Below are 22,222 nucleotides of genomic sequence, written 5' to 3' on the forward strand. Positions count from 1 at the left end.
TTGAGGGAACTGAGACAGAGGTTAGTTAGGTGATGTGTCCAGAGTGACACAACCAATAAGTGTCTGAAGCTGGATTTGAACTCAGGTCTTTCTGACCCATCACTCTATCCACCATGCCACCTAGCTGCTACAACTAGTTAGCCTCTAAGGTTCCTTCCAGCTCAGTGATACTAAGATCTTTAAGCTAACCTCTTTACCTATACTTCACTCTGGACCAGCCCCTCCCTGAACCTTCCTCAAGATCCTCTCTAAGATATCTTAATCTATTTCCCACTAGGCTCCTTCCTCTCAAACACATTCAAGCCTCCCCTTCAGAGGGGGTTGGGGGTGGGGAAGGGCAGAAAGCTAGCCTTGGATCATTTTTGCTTTATCTTAGAACCTTATAATTTCCTTCTACTAATAAATTTTTCAAAGGAATGGTCTAGGATCCCCTGAATTTATTTTTTCTCCATTCATTCCTTATTCCTTTTGATTTCCATTCCTACCACTTGACTGGCAATTCTCCCAAAAGTCAGGTCCAAGTCCCCATTCTCATCTTCCTTCACTTCTATAGCACCTCTCACTTGTCAACCTCTTTTTCAAAAATTCTCTGTCCCCTTGACTTTCTTCCATTCAATAATCATTTATTAAAAGATTCTACATTGGTGGTAGCTAGGTGGCACGGTGGATAGAGCACCGGCCCTGGATTCAGAAAGACCTGAGTTCAAATCTGACCTCAGACACTTGACACTTACTAGCTGTGTGACCCTGGGCAAGTCACTTAACCCTCATTACTCCCACAAAATTAAATTAAATTTTAATTTTAAAAAAGGATTCTACATTGTATAAGATACAACACTAAATTCTGATAATACAAAGAAATAAAGTCTTCATCCTCAAGGAATTTATAACCTCTTGGCTTCTATGACACTGCATCCTCTTGGTTCTTTTTATCTGATCTCCCCTCTTCGGGTTTCTTTGTTTCTTCTTCCTCTTACCTCCCTAATACAAGCTCTCTAAGTGCTCTTTGATACTCTCTTTTCTATCCATAATCTTATTCAGTGGGAGTTTGCCATTACTCATCAATCCTTAATCTCCTCTCTATCAGGATAACTTCCCAAACTGTATCTCTACCTTTACTTCTAGTCCAGTATCTTCAGTTGTCAATCGGATATTTTTCACTTATTGATAGATGAATTAATGGATGAATAAAAAAAAAAGTTTATTAACTGTGTTCAATGTGCTAAGCACTGTGGATACACATACAAAAGCAAACAGTCCCTACCCTCAAGGAGGGCATTATAATAGGCAGAAATTATATATATATAAAAATCTATCATCTATCTATCTATCTATCTATCTCTCTATCTCTCTCTCTCTCTCTCTCTCTCTCTCTCTCTCTCTCTCTCTCTCTCTCTCTCTCTCTCTCTCTCTCTCTCTATCTAAGAATCAGTGACCAGGGAGTGATATTTTGGTTTGGAAAATTGCTGGGATGGTGAATAAAGCTAGAAGGGAGTAGATTGACATACCTTTTTCCTCAGAAAATTATTATTATGGTTCTGCTCCTGAAAGGAGTAGGGATGTGTAGAGAGGGCATATGCTTCAGCAAGACTGCTGATGGAAATTCAGACAGGGAAGTCAAGTGAGGAAGCATGGCTGGGGCCTGCCTACATGTCATAACAGATCATATCAAATGCACTGGGAAGAAATTAAATCTTTACAAGGAGTAAAAGATAAAAACATGGGCCAAGACCTCTAATGCTTAACACTTTGGATTCAGGGATTTTCCTTCTGAGATGTACTCTCAGGTCTTCCTTTCTAAACAAGTTATATCTATCTGGGAATTATGGTAACCTAAGTTTTCCATTACTGTCAATTTTTTTAAAAAGCATTCTCAGTATTGTCAATTAAAAAAACTCAAACCTATCAAGTGCCCCACACCTATGTGCATGTTTATATACATATTCTTGGGGTCTATCATTTCTCCATAGGACAGTTTTCAATTTCTAATCTAGAGATATGATATACTTGGAGTCTTCTGTAGGGTCCAGCTATAGTTCCATTAAACACAGGTTCACATGGTTCAAACATGTTGCCCTAAAGGGGGCATACATATGTAATTTACATTTCATTAGAATGTAAACTGGGCAGCTAAATGGCAAAGTAAATAGAGTGCTGAGCCTGGAATCAGTCAGACACTTCTTCATGAGTTCAAAACTCACCTAGGGACAGTTACTAGCTAGTGACCTTTATGACCCTGGGCAAGTCATTTAACTCTGTTTGCCTCAGTTTCCTCATCTGTAAAAGAAAATGGCAAACCACTCCAGTATCTTTGTCAAGAAAATTCTTTATGGGTCACAAAGAGGACATGACTGGACAGCAACAGAATGTTGCTTTTTTTCCCTTTTGAATTTGTAGACCTAACACTTAGCCTGACCCCAGAAGCACCAGCCACATCACATGTAACAAAAACTTCTAATTTTGCTTTGAAATAAAAATTATCAACCAATCCCTATTTTCTTTGACTTATATGGCTGGTGGCGGGCAGTGGACACAGCACCTGCCCATAAGTCAGGCAGACATCTCCCCGAGTTTAAATCTGGGCTCAGACACTTACTAGTTGAGTGACCCTGGGCAAGTCCCTTAACCTTGTCTGCCTCGGTTTCCTCATCTGTAAAATGAGGTGGAGAAGGAAACAGCAAACCACTCCACTGTCTCCACAAAGAAAACCCCCAATGGGGTCACGAAGAGTAGACACATCTAAAGAAAGCCTGAACGTTTCACTAAGGGGCCGGAAACACCAAGATTACGAACCCAGCAGCCAGAATCTTTAGGGAGTTCTCCGAGACTCAGAAAGGTCAAGTGATTGACTCTGGGTCACCCAGCTAGTAAACCTCAAAGAAAGGGGGCAAGGGGACAAGGAGAGAAGGGGGAAGGAAGGAGGAGGAAGAAGGGGAAATGAGAGGGGAGAAGAGAGAAGGAAGGACGAGGGTAGGGATGGGGGTGAGTTGGGGAGGAGACAGGGTTGGCTGGGAAGCGCGGGTCGAGCTGGAGCCCCAGAGGCTGCCCCACCAGCGAGGCCCGACGGCCTCTCCCAGGCTCGAAGGGCGGAGCAGCCGCGGCCCCGCCGGGCACCACGTGCTCCTCGAGGTAGACCTGTTGGCACTTTTGGCGGGGGCGGGGGCGGGGCCGTGGAACCACGGGGTTAGACCCTCGTCGGCTGCCGTCATAGGGCGGATCCGGAAGACGCCCGGGAGGTGGGGGCCTCGAGGAGAAGGAAATCTGTCCTGAGATGGAGTTCGACAGCGAGAGTCTGCGGCTGCAGCTGAGCAAGGTGCGGAGCCGAGGCAGTCCGCGGAGTCGGGCGCGGTGCGGAGGGCCCGGAACGACGGCTGGGGGCGAGATTGGGGCTAGAACCTGAGGAGGTGGAGCGGAGACCCGGGGCGGGGGCGGGGGCGGGGGCGGAGACCGGGGCGAGGGGCTGCTCTCCTTCGCTCCCTGAGTCTCCTCTTTCGTGGGCAAGTGGATGGGAGCTCGGATGGCCGGGTCCCTGGACTTAGGGAGGGCCAAACTGAGGGCCTGAGCGGTTCGGCCAGGGTCGCCCAGCTTGAGCCCGGGCCGTCCAGACGCCAGCCTCTTAAATATTGTTGTTAACATTGACTAATGTTCTTTTACATCGCATTACATCACTTCCCACAGACCCCCCCAACCCACGGGACTTATCTTTGGAACAAATCAGCAGTCATTGAATCCACAAGCATGTATCAAGCGCATACTGTGTGCCAGCCAGTCATCAAGCATTGAAGTACCTACTAAGGGCCACTTAGTAAACTGACCAAGTAGCACAATGGAAGGGTTAGAAAGGAAGTTGGAGCCCTCTGGCAAAGAAAGCCCGCCCCTCCCCCCCCCCCAGTCCCTGCTCTGAAGGAGCTCATCGTCTAATGGGAGAAACTACATGCAAACACGCACTTATGTACAAACAGGATATGTACAGAATAAAATAGAGCTAATCGGCCTAGGGAGGCCAGGAGTCAGATGAGGAAGGAAAGACTTCCAAGCATGGAGTGTCTTGTTTGAGGAAGAGGAGGGAGGTAACCTGTAAGAAGACAGGAAGGGGCCAGGTTATGGAGGGCTTTAAAAGTCAAAGAGCATGAGCCGTCCAGACGCCAGCCTCTTAAATATCGTTGTTAACGTTGACTAATGTTCTTTTACATCGCATTACATCACTTCCCACAGACCCTAGGTGGCCCAGCAGATAAAACACTGGCCCTGGATTCAGGAGGACCTGAGTTCAAATCCGGCCTCAGACACTTGACTCTTACTAGCTGTGTGACCCTGGGCAAGTCACTTAACCCTCATTGCCCCGCCCCCCCTCCCCAAATCAAAGAGCATTTTCTATTTCATCTTGGACCTTATTGGAGGTGGAGTGTGGGAGTGGTCTGACAGTTAAGTGGAAGATAATTGCGTGGAGTTGGGAGAGACTTGAGGCAACAAGACCAACTACCAGAAACCTGTTGCACTGGTTTGGTCCTGAGGTGATTGGGTCCTGCATGGGGTGGTGGCATATATAAGAGATGTTGAAGGCATAATTAACAGGACTTGGCAACAGATTGGATATGGAGGTGATTGGTGAAGAATCAAAGAGGACACCTGGGCTGTGAGCATGGGTGACTGAGAAGGTAGTGTCCTCAACAGTAATAGGAAAATTAGGAAGAGAAGAAACAAGCACTTAATAAGTCCTAGTAGCAGGCACTGTGCTGAGCTCTGTAGATGAAAAGACTAGCAATAAGAAAGGCAGTCCCTTCTTTCTAGGAGCTTACAGTCTAATGGGAAAAATAACACACTGAAGGGAGCTGAAAAAATAGCAGGGAGGGTGAAGATGAAGATATCTGAGGAGGGGGCATGGCTTTAGAATCCACAAGTTAGGAACCAGGCCTGATGAAGACTGAATCAGAACCCTGCCACAAAATGAATGGAGGCCCCAGGAAGAACTTGTCAAAGTGGGTAGGCCTTCCAGAATCATCCAGAAGGAATAGTTAACAAGTTAGATGAGAATCAGGAACCAAAGTATTCTCAGTGGTCTAGAATAATGAAATAAATGTTAGGGTATGGTTAAAAAAATCAACCTCATCAGTACAAATGTAAAAATATCTAGGAGTTTTAAAGTTTTACAGTATTTAGTGAGGAGACAGTGTAACACAGAAGCCAAATAAATTAAATCAATCTTAGGCCACATTGAGGGCTTGTGGTGAGAGATAAGGAGTTCCATTTTGGACAGGTTAAGTTTAAGACTCCTATGGGCTATCCAGTTTTAGATCTCCAAAGGCAATTAAAGAAGCAGGACTGGAGATCATGAGAGATGTTAGGGCTGGATAAATCGATCTGAGAATCATCTACATAGAAATGATAGTTGGATCGATGGGAACTGATGAAATCAAATGAAATAGTGCAGAAGAAGAGGGCTGGTTATTATTTTATTGCAGAATAGAACCTTTAAGGACATCCACAATTAGCAGATGAGATCTGGATGAAGAAGACTGAGAAGGAGCAGTCAGACAAGTACGAGGTGGAAAGGAAAGAAAATAATTCTTAGTAATTGAAAAAAAAAATTAATTCAAAAAACCTCCTAGAATAGCCATTTCAAAAAAGAAGCAAGGGGCAGCTAGGTGATGCAGTGGATAGAGCACCGGCCCTGTAGTTAGGAGTACCTGAGTTCAAATCCTGCCTCAGACACTTAACACTTTAGCTGTGTGACCCTGGGCAAGTCACTTAACCCCAATTGTTCTACTAAAAAAAAAAAAAGCAAGTTGAGGCACTGAGTGTAGATGGCTTTCTTAAGGAGTTTAGCTGAGAAGGGGAGGAGGAATCTAGAAGATAGTCTATATGATTGGATCAAATGAGGATTTATTAAAGATATGGAGAACACCTCTTAAAAAACAGAGAAGGAGCCAGTAGATAGATTAAAGATTAGAGAGAGTGGGGAGAATATCTAGGGAAATCTACCTGGGAAGATAGGAGGCGATGGGATCAAGAGTGCACTTATAGATGTTTGCCTTGGCAGGAGAAAGACCACCTCTTAATTTTATACCGGGATAGAGGACTAGATAATGGGGGTTAGATGTCTGAGTATTGTTAGAAGAGGAGGAGGGGAGAAGAGGGAGCTCTAAGTGAATGGCTTTAATTTTTTTTTTTTTTTAGTGAGGCAATTGGGGTTAAGTGACTTGCCCAGGGTCACACAGCTAGTAAGTGTTAAATGTCTGAGTCCGGATTTGAACTCAGGTACTCCTGACTCCAGGGCCGGTGCTCTATCCACTGCGCCACCTAGCTGCCCCAATGGCTTTAATTTTTTCAGTGAAGTATGAACCAGGGTAAACAGTGAGGGTGGGCTTAGGGGGTGCCATGGGAGCTTTTGAGGAGGTATTAAAAAGAAAGGCTTGGAATAGCTGATGTTGTGGGTGGGGCGGTCAAGTAATTATGAATATGTAAGAGGATTGATTAGTATATGGTGATGCAGTTAAGATTAGGACAGGTAGGGCAGCTAGGTGGCACCAGGCCTTGATTCAGGAGGACCTGAGTTCAAATCTGGCCTCATACCCTTGACACTTACTAGCTGTGTGACTCTGAGCAAGTCACTTAACCCCAATTGCCTCACCCCCCCCAAAAAAAAAAATTAGGACAGGTAGGTGGTGCAGTGGATAGAACACTGGCCTTGGGATCAGGAAGACTCATCTTCATGAGTTCAAGTCTCAGTCACTTACTAGCTGTGTGACTGGGCAAGTCCCTTAATCCTGCTTACCTCAGTTCCTCATCTTTAAAATGATCTAGGGGAGGGAGGGAGAAAAATTTGAAATTTGAAATCTTATATAAACAAATCTTGAAAACTTTCTACATGTAACTGGAAAATGATAAAATACTTTTATTAAAAAAAAATAGGGGCGGCTAGGTGGCACAGTGGATAGAGCACCGGCCCTGGAGTCAGGAGTACCTGTGTTCAAATCTGGACTCAGACACTTAACACTTACTAGCTGTGTGACCCTAGGCAAGTCACTTAACCCCAATCGCCTAACTTAAAAAAAAAAAAAAGTGATCTGGAGAAGGAAATGGGAAACCATTCCACTATCCAAGAAAACTCCAAAATTCAGTCATGAAGAGTCTGATAAGACTGAAAAATGACTAAACAACAACAACCAGTTAAAATTATGTAGTGTAGATTTATAGTGGAATCAATCAGCATAAAGTTTGTGTTATCCCCCTCCAGCTCTATTTAACAGCATATGAGTAAAAGAAAAAGAGGCAGATGGGAGTAATCCAGTGTTGGGGTTGGCAAGGCTTAATTGGTGATAGATGGAGTGATAAGGAATTTGAGTGTAAAGGATAGTAAAGAGTGGAACTGGTTCACCAAGGTACCATGGAGAAGGAACAGGAGAGCATCGTGTATATAGATGATGGCCTGGAAAAGAACTGAGGGGTAGAGGAATTCGGGGTTAAAGACTATTGAGGGAGCATCAATATGTACCTTGAAATTCCACAGCATGAGAGGAGGAGTTGTGGTGGAAACACTAAGCCAGACACCAAGTTCATTGACAAATAGAGGGGAATACTGTGGGTGTAGATAGATATGAGCCACCAGAATCTGGATTGAGTGTTAAATTAGGATAGCATGAGCTTCAAAGGAGGAGAAATTGCTGAGGGAGCCATAGAAGGAGAGGCTGGCAGTGTGGGTGGAAAACAAGACGTATTCTGACTCTCTGGCCTTGGTGTGATTGAAAATGCAACTAATATTGGAAAAGGAGCTGTGTCTCAGTTCTAGAAGATGGGAAGAGTGAGGTGAGTAGTTTAAAATGGAAGCAAGTTAATTATGGAGGAGGCATTCTAGAAAGCACAGTGGGGAGTAGTGGGTAGATCTGGAACAGGACATTGTGGGGGAGGGAGAGCTGAAGGGTATAGGAATGGGGAGGTGGGGATGGGGAATAGGGTTTATACATGGCAGCTAGGGGCTCAGAATCACTAGTATGTGAAGGTAGATGGAGCTCTGGTGGGGGATAGCTTCAGGAGAGAGGGCAAAGGCCAAGAGGCAAAGACAGAGATGCCTAGTTTGGGGCTGGAGCAGAGCACTGGGGAAGTCTTGCCTCAAAGAAGACAACTCCAAGCTGATTTAGGGTGCTCAGAAGGCCCTGGGGTGAAGCTATAGGTGAGAAATTTGTGACTGGGAGCCAGGTCTTTTTTTTTTGTTTTTTGTTTGTTTGTTTTATTTTTACAGGTCTTTTTTAAGGGACATTTTACCTTTCTGGCCAGAATATGTCATTCCTATATGGACTTGGTCCAGAAATTAAAATCCAATTTTTAGATACTATCTCTATAACCAGCAGTTCACTTTCCAAATCTGCCTTTTTTCTTTTGCCCCTGATTTTAATCAGCAGCAGAGATAAAAACACTATACTCCTTTGGTCGTTCCTTTCTTGGTCAAGACTTCATAATCTTTAGCAGTGCTTTCAAGATTGCTCTGGCAGTTTAACTTGTGTCTGTCACTGTTGTCTGGTTAGACAAGTTTTGGGAGATTGTCATGTCCTAAATTTATGACTCAGGAAGACAGCATACCTCTCTATTGTTATCAGCTCAACAAATAACTTCCTTAATATTCTTTAGCAAAGGGTCATGTACCACTACTTCTTATCCCTTCTTCTTCTGACCTTTACTCCCTTGCTGTGGATGCAAATCATCCTTCACTGGAAGATAAGTGACTCTTCTCATCAGAAGGTTCAGCTCCTCCCTCTTCATGCTTATTGCTTTGCTCCAGGTGTTTACTGATGCTTCTTCCCTTCTTCCTCTTCATCACATTCTTTTATCCTTCAGCTTCCTGACTGAAGTCCCAGAGGCCCTATGTCTATATTTTCCCATCTGTTTGATTCTTTTTTTTTTTTTTTTTTTTTTTTTGCTGGGCAATGAGGGTTAAGTGACTTGCCCAGGGTCACACAGCTAGTAAGTGTTTGAGGCCAGATTTGAACTCAGGTACTCCTGAATCCAGGGCCAGTGCTTTATCCACTGCGCCACCTAGCTGCCCCTGTTTGATTCTTTATTTTCACAGTGAAGTCCTTCCACTTTTAGGGACACTTTCCTGGATAACCTGAGGGCTATAGGCATTCCTAGAGCCTTTTAATCTTCTCTTCTAGAAAGGAGACCTGGAGCATAGGTAACTGGTCTCTTGGCTGTGGCAGAAATACAAACGTTGCCCCCTTTATCTGTGCACTTGATAATGATTTTCTCTTTCCAAGGTAAATCCCAAATCTATCTTCTCTAAGAAATTTTCCATAATTGGCCAAGATACACATACCTTATACCAGCTAATAAAATTCATCCAACCTTTGCTTTTGCATAGTTACTTTTATAGGCTTATGATTTCATTGTTTTGATTATTGGCTGCAGCATATTTCAGCCGTGTGTTTTTCTCTCCTATACAGTTCCTGGCTACATCCTCTCATAAATCTTTTAGATAGTTTCCAACATTTTAGAAACTCTCCTCTAGGTTTTTAAAGTTTGGTACTGATGTGGTAGTCAGTCTGTATACTTGTTACTCTTTACTCCTTTTTTGTTTTTTTGGTGAGGCAGTTGGGGTTAAATGACTTGCCAAGGGTCACACAACTAGTAAGTGTCAAGTGTCTGAGGCTGGATTTGAACTCAGGTCCTCCTGACTCCAGGGCCGGTTCTCTATCCACTGAGTCACCTAGCTGCCCCTACCCTTTACTCTTAGTACATGACTGGCTCAGCAGTTTTTGCAATCATACATTTCTTGCATGATATCTTTTAGGGCACTTTTTATACCAAGTCACCATTGGTTATATTCTACAGTCACTTAAAACTATCATTAATCTCTCTATTGCCCCCCTTTTTTTACCCACGATTTTGAGGTTTTTGGAGATGATAGTGTGTAATGATTTGTAGCCATATAATGTTGCCTGAAGAACATTGGTATTAGAAAAAATATTTTCTGCTAGAGAGTATTTGGGAATTATTTTATATTGCAATTTTCAGAATCACTTTAACCCATTCTCTTCCTGTTCAGATGTTGAAGTAGCTCTTTAGCAATCCATAGTGCATATCCAAGATAAACACACTATTATGTATTGTTCATCTAACTGCTTGTTAAAGCCTAGACAGTAGGCATTTTCATCCATTTTGTTTTCTTATGTATATTGTTAGATTAATCTGTTTTGAGTGGCCATGAATTTCATTGCCGAGGTACTATAGTATTCTGGATTTTTAAAAAAATCTATACTTTTAGTTATCTATGTATTTCATCTAAGTTTGTGGTCTGTTCATTCTTCTTATTGTTGCATCAGTGTTGGTCTTTGCTACACTGTAATAATAATCTCTTAGATCTACATAACATTCCACAGTTTGTCCTTTCATATTGGTCATCTCATTTGATCTTTATGTCCACCTTGAAATATAGGTAAGTCGGGGATATCACCCTTTTAACAGATGTGGAAAATGAGCCTCAGCACTTGAGGAAAAAGAAAGTGGAGAGGAAGATAGAATAAAAAGAGAAAATAGATATATGATAGAGAGTGGTCACTGCCTCTAAAAATTACCTCAGAAATTACCCAAGACATAGCTACATAGGTATCATTTGAATTCACTTTTTCACCAACCCCAACCCGACCCCTGCTAAATATGAACCCTGTAGGCAGCTGTGGAGTACCCATCTAGCCAAGTATCTGACCTCTGCATGCTTAGTAAATTTTGGTTGAGAATAATGGTCTTGTTTATGATTTCTTTTCTGATTTGAGGCTGTAATTTTTATTTATTTTCAGTACAAATTCAGGGATCTAACAGTGGAAGAATTAACGAAAGTAAATATGTTCTATCCAAATTTCAGATTCTCCATGGACACTTATGGTAAGAATCATATCCCCTTTTTTGTGTGTTGTTTTCTGACCTCTGATTTTATAGACTTTTGAACTTAATATAATTTTTCTTTTTCTCTTATCTACTTTTCAATTTAACTTTGTGTTTTATGGTTTCTAAGGAAACAAGTCAACACAATTTATGTTATTAGTCTTGCTTGCTACTAACATTTTAGTTACTTTGTATCATATTTTGGATTATTTAAGAATGGGTTTGTGAATAAATGTTCTGATCACAATCTCTTGTCTTTCTATCTTTCTTGTTGCCCAACTCTCCTGAATCTTTTCTCTTTGCTGTCTCTCCTATTGCTTCTTCATCCCTCCCTGTTCAGCTAGTCTCTCACTGTCATTTTGTTTTCATTTCCTTCTCTACAGTCTTGACCCTATGGTATGGCATTTCAGTAATGTACTGTGCCATTTGCTTGGAATGTATGCACTCCTGCCATATCCAGGTCTCCTGTTGAATCTTTCAAGGCTCAGCTTAGGTGCCACCTGTTCTATGAAATCCTCTCCAGTCCTCCTGAAAATAATCTCTGTCTTACTATATTTCTTATAGCACTTTGACTAGATTAATTTGCTTTAATTAGTTTTACCTTTCATCATGCATATCTCATTCCCTTATTGTAGTGTAAGCTCTTTAAGGGCGGGAATGAAAACTTTTCTTCTTGAATCTTCAGTGCTTAGCATAGTCAGTTGTCCATATTAAGTATTTAATAAGTGTTTGTTGAATTGAATTATTAAATGTATCTAAACACTTCTTTGTGGTGATACCAAAAAGGTAATGGATTCAGAGTCCAACATGAAGATGCTTGTTAGAAATACTGCCTAGGAGGGCAGTTAGGTGGTGCAGTGGAAAAAGCACTGGCCCTGGATTCAGGAGGACCTGAGTTCAAATTTGGCCTCAGACACTTGACACTTACCAGCTGTGTGACCCTGGGCAAGTCACTTAACCTTCATTGCTCTGCAAAAAAAGGAAAAAAGAAATACTGCCTAGTTTTCAAATGCATGTTCATTTTTCACCTGTGTTTGTAGCTTTTATACATGTGGTACTAATTAAAGCGTATTGTTCTTAAATAGAGCCCTTCGAGCCAGGATTGCTGTATATTCCACATAAGAATTTCCTGGTATAGATCCTATTTTCAGAGTGATTTTAAAAGATTAAGATTAACATTAGCAAACATGCTCCAGACTTTAATTTCTGTTTTGGGACAGTAGTAATAATGCTCTGACATCTTCTTAGTCACTCTGGCTCATAATCTCAGTGTCATCCTCAACTTGCTACTCTTGTTCACCTTCATATCTAATTTGTTGTCAAGTCCTATCTCTTCTGCCTTCACAATGTCTCTTGAATATGCCCCTTTTCTCCTTTGACAGCAATCACCATGGTTCAGGCCCTCATTGCCTTCAGCTTGGGCTACTGAAGTAGTTTGCTGGTGGATCTGCCCGCCTCTGTTCTCTCCCTACTCGAGTGCATTCTCCGCTCAGTAGCCAGTGATTTTCTGAAAGTGTAGATCTGACCATGTCAACCATCATCTTACCACCAAGATCAATATAAAATCCTCTATGTGATTTTTAAAGTCTTTCATGACCTGGCCCTTTCCTGCCTTTTAAGCCTTATTACACTTTAGCCCCCTCCTTGTACTTTACAATCCAGTGACATTGGCCTCCTTGCTAGTCTACACAAAAGACTCCATTTCTCAATTTGACATTTTCACTGGCTGTCACCCATGCCTGTAATGTTGTCCTTCCTCATCTCTGGCTTCCCTAAGACGCTGGTTATAATCCAGCTTTCTTCAAGACATCTTTCCTGATCCCCCTTAAAGCTAACACCTTACTTCTGAAATTAATTCTAATTCACCTGGTATATATCTTGTATATCCATAATTGTTTGCATGTTATCTCCAGCATTAAAAGGTAAGCTCTTTGAAGGCAAGGACTATTTTTGTCTTTCTTTGTATTTTCAGTACTTGGCACAGTGTCTGGCACATAGCAAATGCTTAATAAATGCTTCTTGACTTGAATGATAATAAACCTTAAAATTTCTTTACACTCATAGAACAACATCCTGCTTGGTTAAAATGTTTACTTCAAAATTTCTCACTTATTATTTACTCTTTAAAGTTCTCTCTGAAATAACATTTATAAACAACAGCATATATTTTCATTAATATGTTTAACTATCCATATATTCAAGCTAAGCATTTTTATTTGTGTTTATAGTGGCATTACAGTAATATGTGTCATCTCGACTTCCTCTTATCATTCACTCCAGATATTTGTCAGTCATCTCATACTGATTATCAAGGCTTCCCTCTGATTAAGACTTAAGCAATCCCAACAATTTATATAGGGTTATTATTTCCTGATCAGAATTAGATTCTTTTCATTGTTTAAATTATTCACAATGTCACCTAAAAATTTTATAATTTTGTATATGTTTGTCTTACTGGTTTCTATAGCACCTCAGTGTATTGTATAATATTTACAAAGCTAAACAACAGGGAAATATTCAAATACTTTATTTTCGTATAAGAAAATAATTTATGTACATATAAGAAAAGCAGGATAACTACAAGAGAATTCAGTGAAATATACCATTCCCTTCTTCTTAATAATTGGTGCAAAAATGGGCTAATTGGAACCTTGCAAAAGTCTTATTCTCTCTAGATTAGGATTCATTGAAATGGGCCCATAAATCACCCCAGGCAAATGGTTTAGTTATTAAAATAACCAAAGTACTTCATATAAGACATTTTCATGATAAGGACTCTGAGATAGAATTGTTATAAGAAGGCTTTAATGTGTATTGACCATAAGCAAAAGACAAGTATATGGACTAGGACAAACCAGTAGACATATGCCTTTCAAACAATAAACTTAAACCCCAAAAGCTTTTTGTAAAAGCAAAAAAGAAACCAGAGTCACCATGGAAAAGGGAGCCATTTTGAAAGTCTTAATCACTGACACTCAGTAAGATTGGTTTTAAGGATCATCAATTTGAATAATCTGTGACTATCAGATATTTTCCACACAATTGTGAAGTTAATTTTTTTGTTTATGGTATGAGGCCCTTGGAAAGACCAGGAGGCTGAAAGTACTGTCTTTTGACAACAGCACTAGGATGAATGCCTGTGATAATATGAACCTATTCTAGTTCTCCCTCTACAATATGCTAGAATTTAACTGACAGTATGAAATTCTCACACATTTGACTAATTTACCATCTGCAATTTGGACAGTTCTGGTTTAGGTGTGTAACGATTGGAATGATGCCACCTGCTGGAGACTTACTGTAGAAGAGTTCCGCCCATGAAGGGAAGGTCTTTGAGGGCAAGACCAGGAGTCTTTTCTTTGGCATGAGGAAGTGACGCGGGCGAGTGGGAGGAGGAAGGAAGAGACTGGCGCTCAGTCTCGCTCTCTTTCCTCTGGACTCTGGCGGAGAAGGGAGCTAGAAATGCGCTCTCCCTTTAATAGATAGGAATCTAGGCCTTTCTCTCTCTCTTTATCAAATTCTTATTCTCCTTAATAAATGCTTAAAAGTCTAACTCTTGCTGAAGCTTATAATTTATTGGCGACCACTCATTAGATATTTTAGACAGACTAGCTAGAATTTTAGCCCTTAACAGGTGAATGATATCTACTAGTTCCCTTCCCCACATGTTTATTGACTCCTAGGCCATAGTCTTCAGATAATTTGTACTTATTTTATTGTGGATTTTCTGCTTTTAATTTCATATTTTCTTTCTTTTTTTTTGTTAGTTTTCAAAGACAGTTCTCAGAAAGATCTGTTGAATTTTACTGGCACTATTCCTGTGAACTATCAAGGTAAGAGTAACAACCCCCCAAATGGGATGTTCTTTAAGTATCCAAGTATTCACATTCTCATAATAACTTGGATAGATAGGTGTAGTATTTTCAAGTTTACAAAGCACTTGGAGTTCTATTATCTAATTTGATCTTCATGAAAGGCTTGTTAAGGAGTCAGTGGAAGAAATTTAAGGTCGTTGAGCTAGTAAGTAGTGGAACAGGGACTCAATAATATCTAAGGCTAAACCATTGAGTTCTCTTCCTCTGTTCCATCTAGCTTGATAAAAGAGGATGTTCTGAAACCAACAACCCCATCATTGCAGTAAGGTCAGCTTTCTTGCCCTAGTGCTAATATTAATGACGCACATTTTCAAGGTGCTATTGAATCCTTAGAAATTAAAATGTGTCAGAGAAGCCCAAGAGAACTTGAGTGAGGTCATCTTTTCTCCTTCATCTGTGTATCAGCCTGGAGTTTACTCACTTGGGAGAATAGGCTCATTTTCTCTAGTTTTACAGCAGCAGTCATACACTTCTTTTTATGTAGGTGTCACTCATTTCTCAACTTGGAAGAGGCACTTTCCCTTCCCTCTCCTTCTCTGTGGTTGTGAATAGAGAGGAAGGTGGCCAGCAAGAGCTTCACATTATTAGTGACTACAGTAATTTCATAGTTGTGGAGAATGTCAAGGTTGTGGAGTCTGAAGTTGTTTTCTGTTTTAATATCATCATCATCATTAGTAGTATTAGTATTATTAGTTCTGAGTTGATTTCCTCCTTACCTCCCTCCCAACCCTGCATTAGAGAAGGCCAATATTTGATATATGAATATATGCATATGGAACCATACAATACATACTTCCCTATATCAATTCTTTCTCTGGAGGTAGATAGTATTTTCCTTCATACTTGATTTGAATTTTCATATTATTTAGAATAGCTTAGACATTCATGGTTACTCTTCAAACAATATTGCTGTTACTATATACAACATTATTTTGGTTCTACTCATTTCACTCTCCATTATTTCATGCATCTTTCCATTTTTCTCTAAAATCAACCTCTTCATCATTTCTTACAGCACTGTGGTTAGTATTCTATCACAATCATATATCCCAGTTTATTTAGCCATTTCCCAATTGATGGGCATCCTGTCAATCTCCAGTTCTTGTCACCACAAACATAGCTTCTTTAAATATTTTAGAACATAGAAGTTCTTTTCCTTTTTCCCTCATCACCTTGGGGAACAGACCCAATTATGATGCTGCTGGGTCAAAGGATATGTACAGTTTAATAATTCCAGATTTCTCTCCACAGTGGTTGGATCAGTTCACAGTTCCACCAGCAATGTATTAGCGTGAAATTGCTTTTTTTTTTCCTCTTTCAACAAACATTTATTTTATTTTCCATTTACATGTAAGGGTAGTTTTCAACATTCATTTTCATAAGATTTAGAGTTCTAAATTTTTTTCCCTCCCTCCCTTTCCTCCGCCCTCCACAAGATCGCAATCAGGTATATATGTACAATCCACAAGTGTTCTTTTTATCAGTTCTTTCTATAGGGGTGCATAGTAAGCTTCCTCATTAGTTCCTTGGGACTGTCTTGGATCATTGCACTGCTGAGAGTAGTTAAGTCATTCACAATTACTCATTGAACAATACTGCTGTCATTACGCACAATGTCCTCTCAGCTCTGCTCACTTCACAATACATCGATGTTCATTAGTCTTTCAAGGTTTTTCAGGGATCATCCTGTTTGTCATTTCCTGTAGCACAAGACCATTCCACTACAATCATATAGCACAGCTTTTTCCATCATTCCTCAATTAATGGACATTCCCTTGATTCTCAATTCTTAGCCTCCACCAAGAGTTGCTATAAATATTTTTTGTACAATTTTCCCCCCTTTTTTCTTTTTCATGATTACTATTGTTAACTGTTTCTCTTCCATCCTATTCCCTTCCCCATGATATTTATTCTATTATCCATCTTCTTTCATCCTATCACTCTTCAAAAGGGATTTGCTTCTGTCTGTCCCCTCCTCCACTCTGCCCTTCCTTCTTTTGCCCCTCTCTCTTTATCCCCTTCCCCTCCTATTTTCCTGCAGGGTTAGAGAGATTACTCCACCTAATTGAGAGTGCACATTATTCCCTCCTTGAGCCAATTCTAATGAGATTGAGATCTTTGAGTCAATTTTGATGAGTGTTAGGCTCATTTACTGCCCAGATTAAATAGATTACTCCACCCAGTTGGGTGTGTCTATTAGTCCCTCCTTGAGGCAGCTCTGATGAGTTTAAGATCTTTGAGCCTTTTCTGATGAGTGTAAAATTCATTTACTGCCCTGCTCCTCTCCCATCTCTTCCCCAACTCCATAAGCCTTTTCCTGTTACTTTCATGTAGGATTTCACCTCTGCCCTTCCCCCTCCCCCACTGAATTCCCTTCACCCCTCAATTTAACCCTAAAGATGTTATCATCTAGCTAAGTGACACAGTGGACAAATCATCACCCCTGGACCCAGGGGGATCCCAGCCAAAACCTGGCCTCAGACACAAGACAGTTGCCCACTGTACGACCCCAGGTATGTCCCCCAGCTCCAATTTGTTTTTATGGTTCTCTAGGATCTTGTATTTGAAAGTCAAATTTGCCATTCAGTTCAGGTCTTTTCATCACAAATATCTGAAAGTCTTCTTTTTCATTAAAGTCCCATTTTTTTCTGCTGAAAGATAATGCTGAGTTTTGCTGGGTAGGTGATTCTTGGTTGTAATCCCATTTCCTTTGCCCTTTGGAATATCATATTCCATGTGCTCCAGTCCTTTAATGTAGAAGCTGCTATATCTTGTGCTATCCTGACTGGGGCTCCACAGTACTTGAATTCTTTCTTTTTGGCAGCTTGCAATATTTTCTCCTTGACCTGAGAGCTCTGGAATTTGGCTATAATGTTCCTAGGAGTTTTCTTTTTGGGATCTCTTTCTGGAGGTGATCAGTGGATTCTTTCAATTTCTATTTTAGCTGCTTCTTCTAGAATTTCAGGGCAGTTTTCCCTGAGAATATCTTGGAAGATGGTGTCTAAGCTCTTTCCTTGATCATGGTTTTCAGGTAGACCAATAATTTTCAAATTATCTCTCCTGGACCTATTTTCCAGGTCAGCAGTTTTTCCCAGAAGATATTTCACATTGCCCTCTATTTTTTTATTCATTTGGATTTGCTTTATTGTGTCTTGGTTTCTCATAAAGTCACTGGCTTCCATTTGTTCAATCCTAATTCTTAGGCAATTATTTTCATCAGAGAGCTTTTGTACCTCCTTTTCCATTTGACTTTTCAAGCTGTTGACTTTTTTTCTCATGTCTTTCCTGCATCACCCTCATTTCTCTTTCCATTTTTTCCTCTACCTCTCTAATTTTGTCTTCAAAGTCCTTTTTGAGCACCTCTATGGCCTGAGACCAATTTGTATTTTTCTTGGAAGCTTTAGATATAGGGGCCCTGATGTTGAAATCTTCCTCTGAGGGTGCCCCTTGGTCTTCCTTGTTACTGAAGAAAGTTTCTATGGTCCTCACTTTTCTCTGTTGGATCATCTTGCCTTTCTTTTACTAGACTTTTAGCTCCTTAAAGTGGGGCACTGTTTCCAGGCTGCAGTATCCCACGCTTAAAAGTCCCAGGTGGTATGATTTAAGGAGAATCAGGTTCTTCCCTTGCCTGGCCTGTTTCCTGGTCCTAGATGACCCCAGACCAACTTGCCAATCAACCAGCTTTGTGTATTGTGGTTGTTAGCTCCTATGAGCCTCTGCCCCTCCCCCACCTGGGCCACTTCTACTGGAGCCTACCACCTTGGTTCTCAGTAGGGGTGTAGAATCCAAGTTCTGCCTTAGCACTAGCATAGACCCCTGGAGTCTCTCCCCTGCCCAGGGCTCAGCCCACTCACCAGACTGTGAGCTTAGTTCCAGATGACACTGGTGTTTTAGCTGATTCAGAGGCTCTGGGGGTCTCCTTCTCTGGTGAGGACTTCCTGAGACTGGATCTGTGTCAGGGTGACTGTGGGGTTGGGCTTGACTCCTGTATCAGCACAGCAGCTCCCTCCTTCTGACTTTCCAAGCCGTTCTTGGTTAGAAGATGATTTCAGCACATTCTTCTGTGAGTTTTGCTGCTCCGGGCATTTTCCTATGACCTTATTTGGATGTTTTTTGGAGCGATTGTGTCATGATTTCAGGAGCTCACTGCCTTTTCTCCACCATCTTCGTGAAATTACTTTTTAAAAAATATTTTTGTGACTCAATTTTAGTATGATTGATTTAATTTGTAGTTGCATTTTATTTTATGTATTTTAAAACACTATCCTGAGAAGGGTTTCCTAGGCTTCACTAGACTGCCAAAAAAGTCTGTGACACAAAAAATGTTAACTACTCTACCTAAATGTTGTTGTTATTATTCAGTCACTTCAGTCATGTCTAACTCTTTGTGACCTTATTTGGGGTTTTGTTGGCAAAGATACCAGGGTGGTTTGCCATTTCTCTCCAGATCATTTTATAGATGAGGAACTGAGGCAGACAGGGTTATGTGACTTGTCCAGAGTCACACAGCTAGTAAGTGCGAGACATTGGATTTGAACTCAGGAAAATGAGTCTTCCTGATTCCAGGCCCAGCACTCTATCCACTGTACCATCTAGTTGCCCTTAGCCTAAATAATAATTTGTTTGATGTAGATTCATTTAATTAGCTTGTTTTCCTAACACCCAGCTGAGATCAAGAGAAGTGAAGGAATAAGAGATTGAGTTAGGGAGAAGGGAGGACAGACCTTAGGAAGGCATTTTGGGAAACCAGTAGATGATGTGAGATTGCTGAGTAGGGTAGGGAAATGAAAGCCCATTTGCTCCTCCTTTCAGTCAAGATTGGCCTTATAAGTGGGCAGAGTTGGCAGTCATCTAAGTAGTATAACTTGATGAATCCTGAAAAAAATATTTCCCTCTTGCAGGTATGGTACCATCAGAAAGTAAGGTTCTTGAGCAATCCCTGTCTTTAAGGAGCTCACATTCTAATGAGGGGCAGCAACATAAACATAGAAAATTAAATACAAAAGGCAGGATATGTGTCGTTTAAAAAACAAATAGTCAGGGGGGCAGCTAGGTGGCGCAGTGGATAGAGCACCGGCCCTGGAGTCAGGAGGACCTGAGTTCAAATCCAGCCTCAGACACTTAACACTTACTAGCTGTGTGACTCTGGGCAAGTCACTTAACCCCAATTGCCTCACTAAAAAAACAAAACAAAACAAAACAAAAAAAACCCAAATAGTCAGAAGCTTGGTAGGCATTGTCACAACTTTATAAAAAGCCTCTTGATAAGAGGTACCATTATCCCATGACTGAAAGTATCAAAGTGACCCTGAACCAGCATCCTGGTGAACAGAAGGGACTGGTAAACAGCTGGTCCCCTTTCCCTATAGCATGGCAGAGGTCAAAGAATGCAATTCAAGGACAAAGGAGTGACATAGAAACATGGTCTGAGGTCCAGCTCTTGATAGTTGTGCCAGTTGACCAACATTTTGATGATCCTGCAAGGTAGACAGTTGAGGCAGAGACCTCCAAGTATTGTACATTCTAATTACATCAGGCCATAAGCAAAAAATGTATCAGTTTGTCAGTGTTTTCCCCAGTAATCTTGCAAGTCACAGGTACAGTAGGTGAAAGGAGCATGAGGTAAATATCTCTGTGTACATACACAATACTGCTGATATAAATTGCATTGGGTGTTATCTCATTATCTATATCCCATACTGCCATTGTCTATAGACCAGGTATAATTGATGTGAAGTAACCGAATTTACTTGACAGTCATTTCCCAGAGTCACCTGGTGAGGTTGCAGAAATATACCAATCTGAAAAAAAAATCTCTGTCCATCATGACCATAAAGTATTCGGAGGTACAAGAAAACCATATTGGGAAATTGTGGAACTGAGCCTGGGTTAATGAAAAGAACAACACTGCTTAACCCCATAAGGGACTTCATAATCACAGATGCCAGACAGGGCTATAGACCTCTCACACAATTTTTAAGGGAAGGATGGAGGTCTAATATGAAGGGAAGATTGTTAACAATAGAATAAGGGGTTCTAGAAGGAACTATGGAGGGATAGGGAGGGGAGGGTAGAATGGAATAGGGATATAGGAGCTATAGGGCTGGCTGACATGTTTGGATATGAAGGAATAAGAATTGGTGGCCAGAGAAGGTAGCTTTTGCCTAGGCAGCCTGTGACTGATTTACTGGGACTCTGAGTGGATTCGTAGGGTAACAGATTGTCCCAGCCTTCACAGTAGCAGTAATATTAAGTGGATAATTTCTTGAACAAGGAATAGAAAGTGGGGAGTTGGAAGGAGGGGACCTATTGTCCTGCATCCATAGTCTTACCTGGTGGTCAGGGTTGATGGAGTCCTAGGACCTGGTTGGTTATAGAGGAGTGAGGCATGTTGGAGCTACTCTCCCCCCTACCCCATCCTCCCGCTGGACAACTCAGGGCTTACTCCATTAGGGAGTAGGATAGGAGGGTTTTTGTTCTTGGAAGAGGGATGGCAAGCAGACCCTGATAACCAAAGGGGGGAGCCCTTGAAGAGAGATTAAAGGTCATGTAATTCCACCTCCCTCAATTTACAGAAATTGAGTCTGAGAGAGGTTAAATGACTTGCCTAAAGTAATCCAGAATTTGAACCCTGGTCCTCTTGATTCAAAGTCCTTTGCTCCTTTCACTCTTCCACATTGCCTTTTCATTGAAGAATGGGTGGATAGACCTGAAGGAAAATTCTACCTGGAAGGGAGGATTTCAACTACGGTCCCCTCATGCCAGAAATAGTAAGAATAGTAAGAAGGAGTGTTTGTTTATATAGAAGAGGTGATGCTAGGAGCACTTCAGGCTGAGTTTTTACCATATTTGCAGGTTACAGAGACAAAATTTCCAAACTTTTGTTTGAAGGCCATAAGTCTAGTGAGGATGATGAAAATTGATATACAGTGCTTGGCAAATCATTTTGCATACATTTGCTCTCTTTTAAGTCTTCCAGTAGTCCTGCGAAGTAGTCATATAGGATGGCTATAAGGCTGCCCCCCATGATCAGCTACAATATACTCTTGATTATTTTTAAAACCTTTTGATTCACATAGCAATTTGCTCCACACATTTTAGGATTATCATCTCTGCATTCCTATTGAGAAGTGTGTGTGTGTGTGTGTGTGTGTGTATTTTAATATTAAACCTATTTCCTAGTTTTGTAGATAGTTCTTTGGTTCAGTGACTGAATTATTTTTGCCCCAAACAGCCATCTATGAGATTTGTTGATTAGTAGCTTAATACAACTATACATTTATGTATGTGTATATATATATATATATATATATATATATATATGCACACACATTACATGTTGTGTAGAGATGTTCAAGAAAGATTAGTAACTCTGGTGTGAGGGATGAGGAGCCCTTTTTAGGGCAGCTTTTTACTTTACTCTCACCTGTGGTGGCATGGGTAGTAACCCTTCTGGGCAGACGGGCTAAACC

At 41.0% G+C, this 22,222-nt stretch overlaps 1 protein-coding gene across 6 annotated transcripts in view; it reads left to right on the forward strand.

Annotated features, from left to right (window-relative positions):
• The first annotated feature begins 3,177 nt into the window (after positions 1 to 3,177).
• UEVLD (UEV and lactate/malate dehyrogenase domains) overlaps positions 3,178 to 22,222 on the forward strand; it is a 73,217-nt gene continuing 54,172 nt past the window's right edge. For 3 of the 6 annotated variants that reach the window (XM_043973205.1, XM_043973208.1, XM_043973210.1), the window contains exons 1-3: positions 3,178 to 3,313; positions 10,791 to 10,875; positions 14,643 to 14,708. In XM_043973205.1, coding sequence (XP_043829140.1) covers positions 3,272 to 3,313; positions 10,791 to 10,875; positions 14,643 to 14,708 — 193 coding nt within the window. In that variant the 5' untranslated portion in view covers positions 3,178 to 3,271. The remainder of the gene's footprint in view (positions 3,314 to 10,790; positions 10,876 to 14,642; positions 14,709 to 22,222) is intronic. The other 3 variants (XM_043973206.1, XM_043973209.1, XM_043973207.1) reach the window with 2 other exon arrangements.

The sequence above is a fragment of the Dromiciops gliroides genome, chromosome 6, assembly GCF_019393635.1.
Source record: "Dromiciops gliroides isolate mDroGli1 chromosome 6, mDroGli1.pri, whole genome shotgun sequence".
Classification (NCBI taxonomy): Eukaryota; Metazoa; Chordata; class Mammalia; order Microbiotheria; family Microbiotheriidae; genus Dromiciops; species Dromiciops gliroides.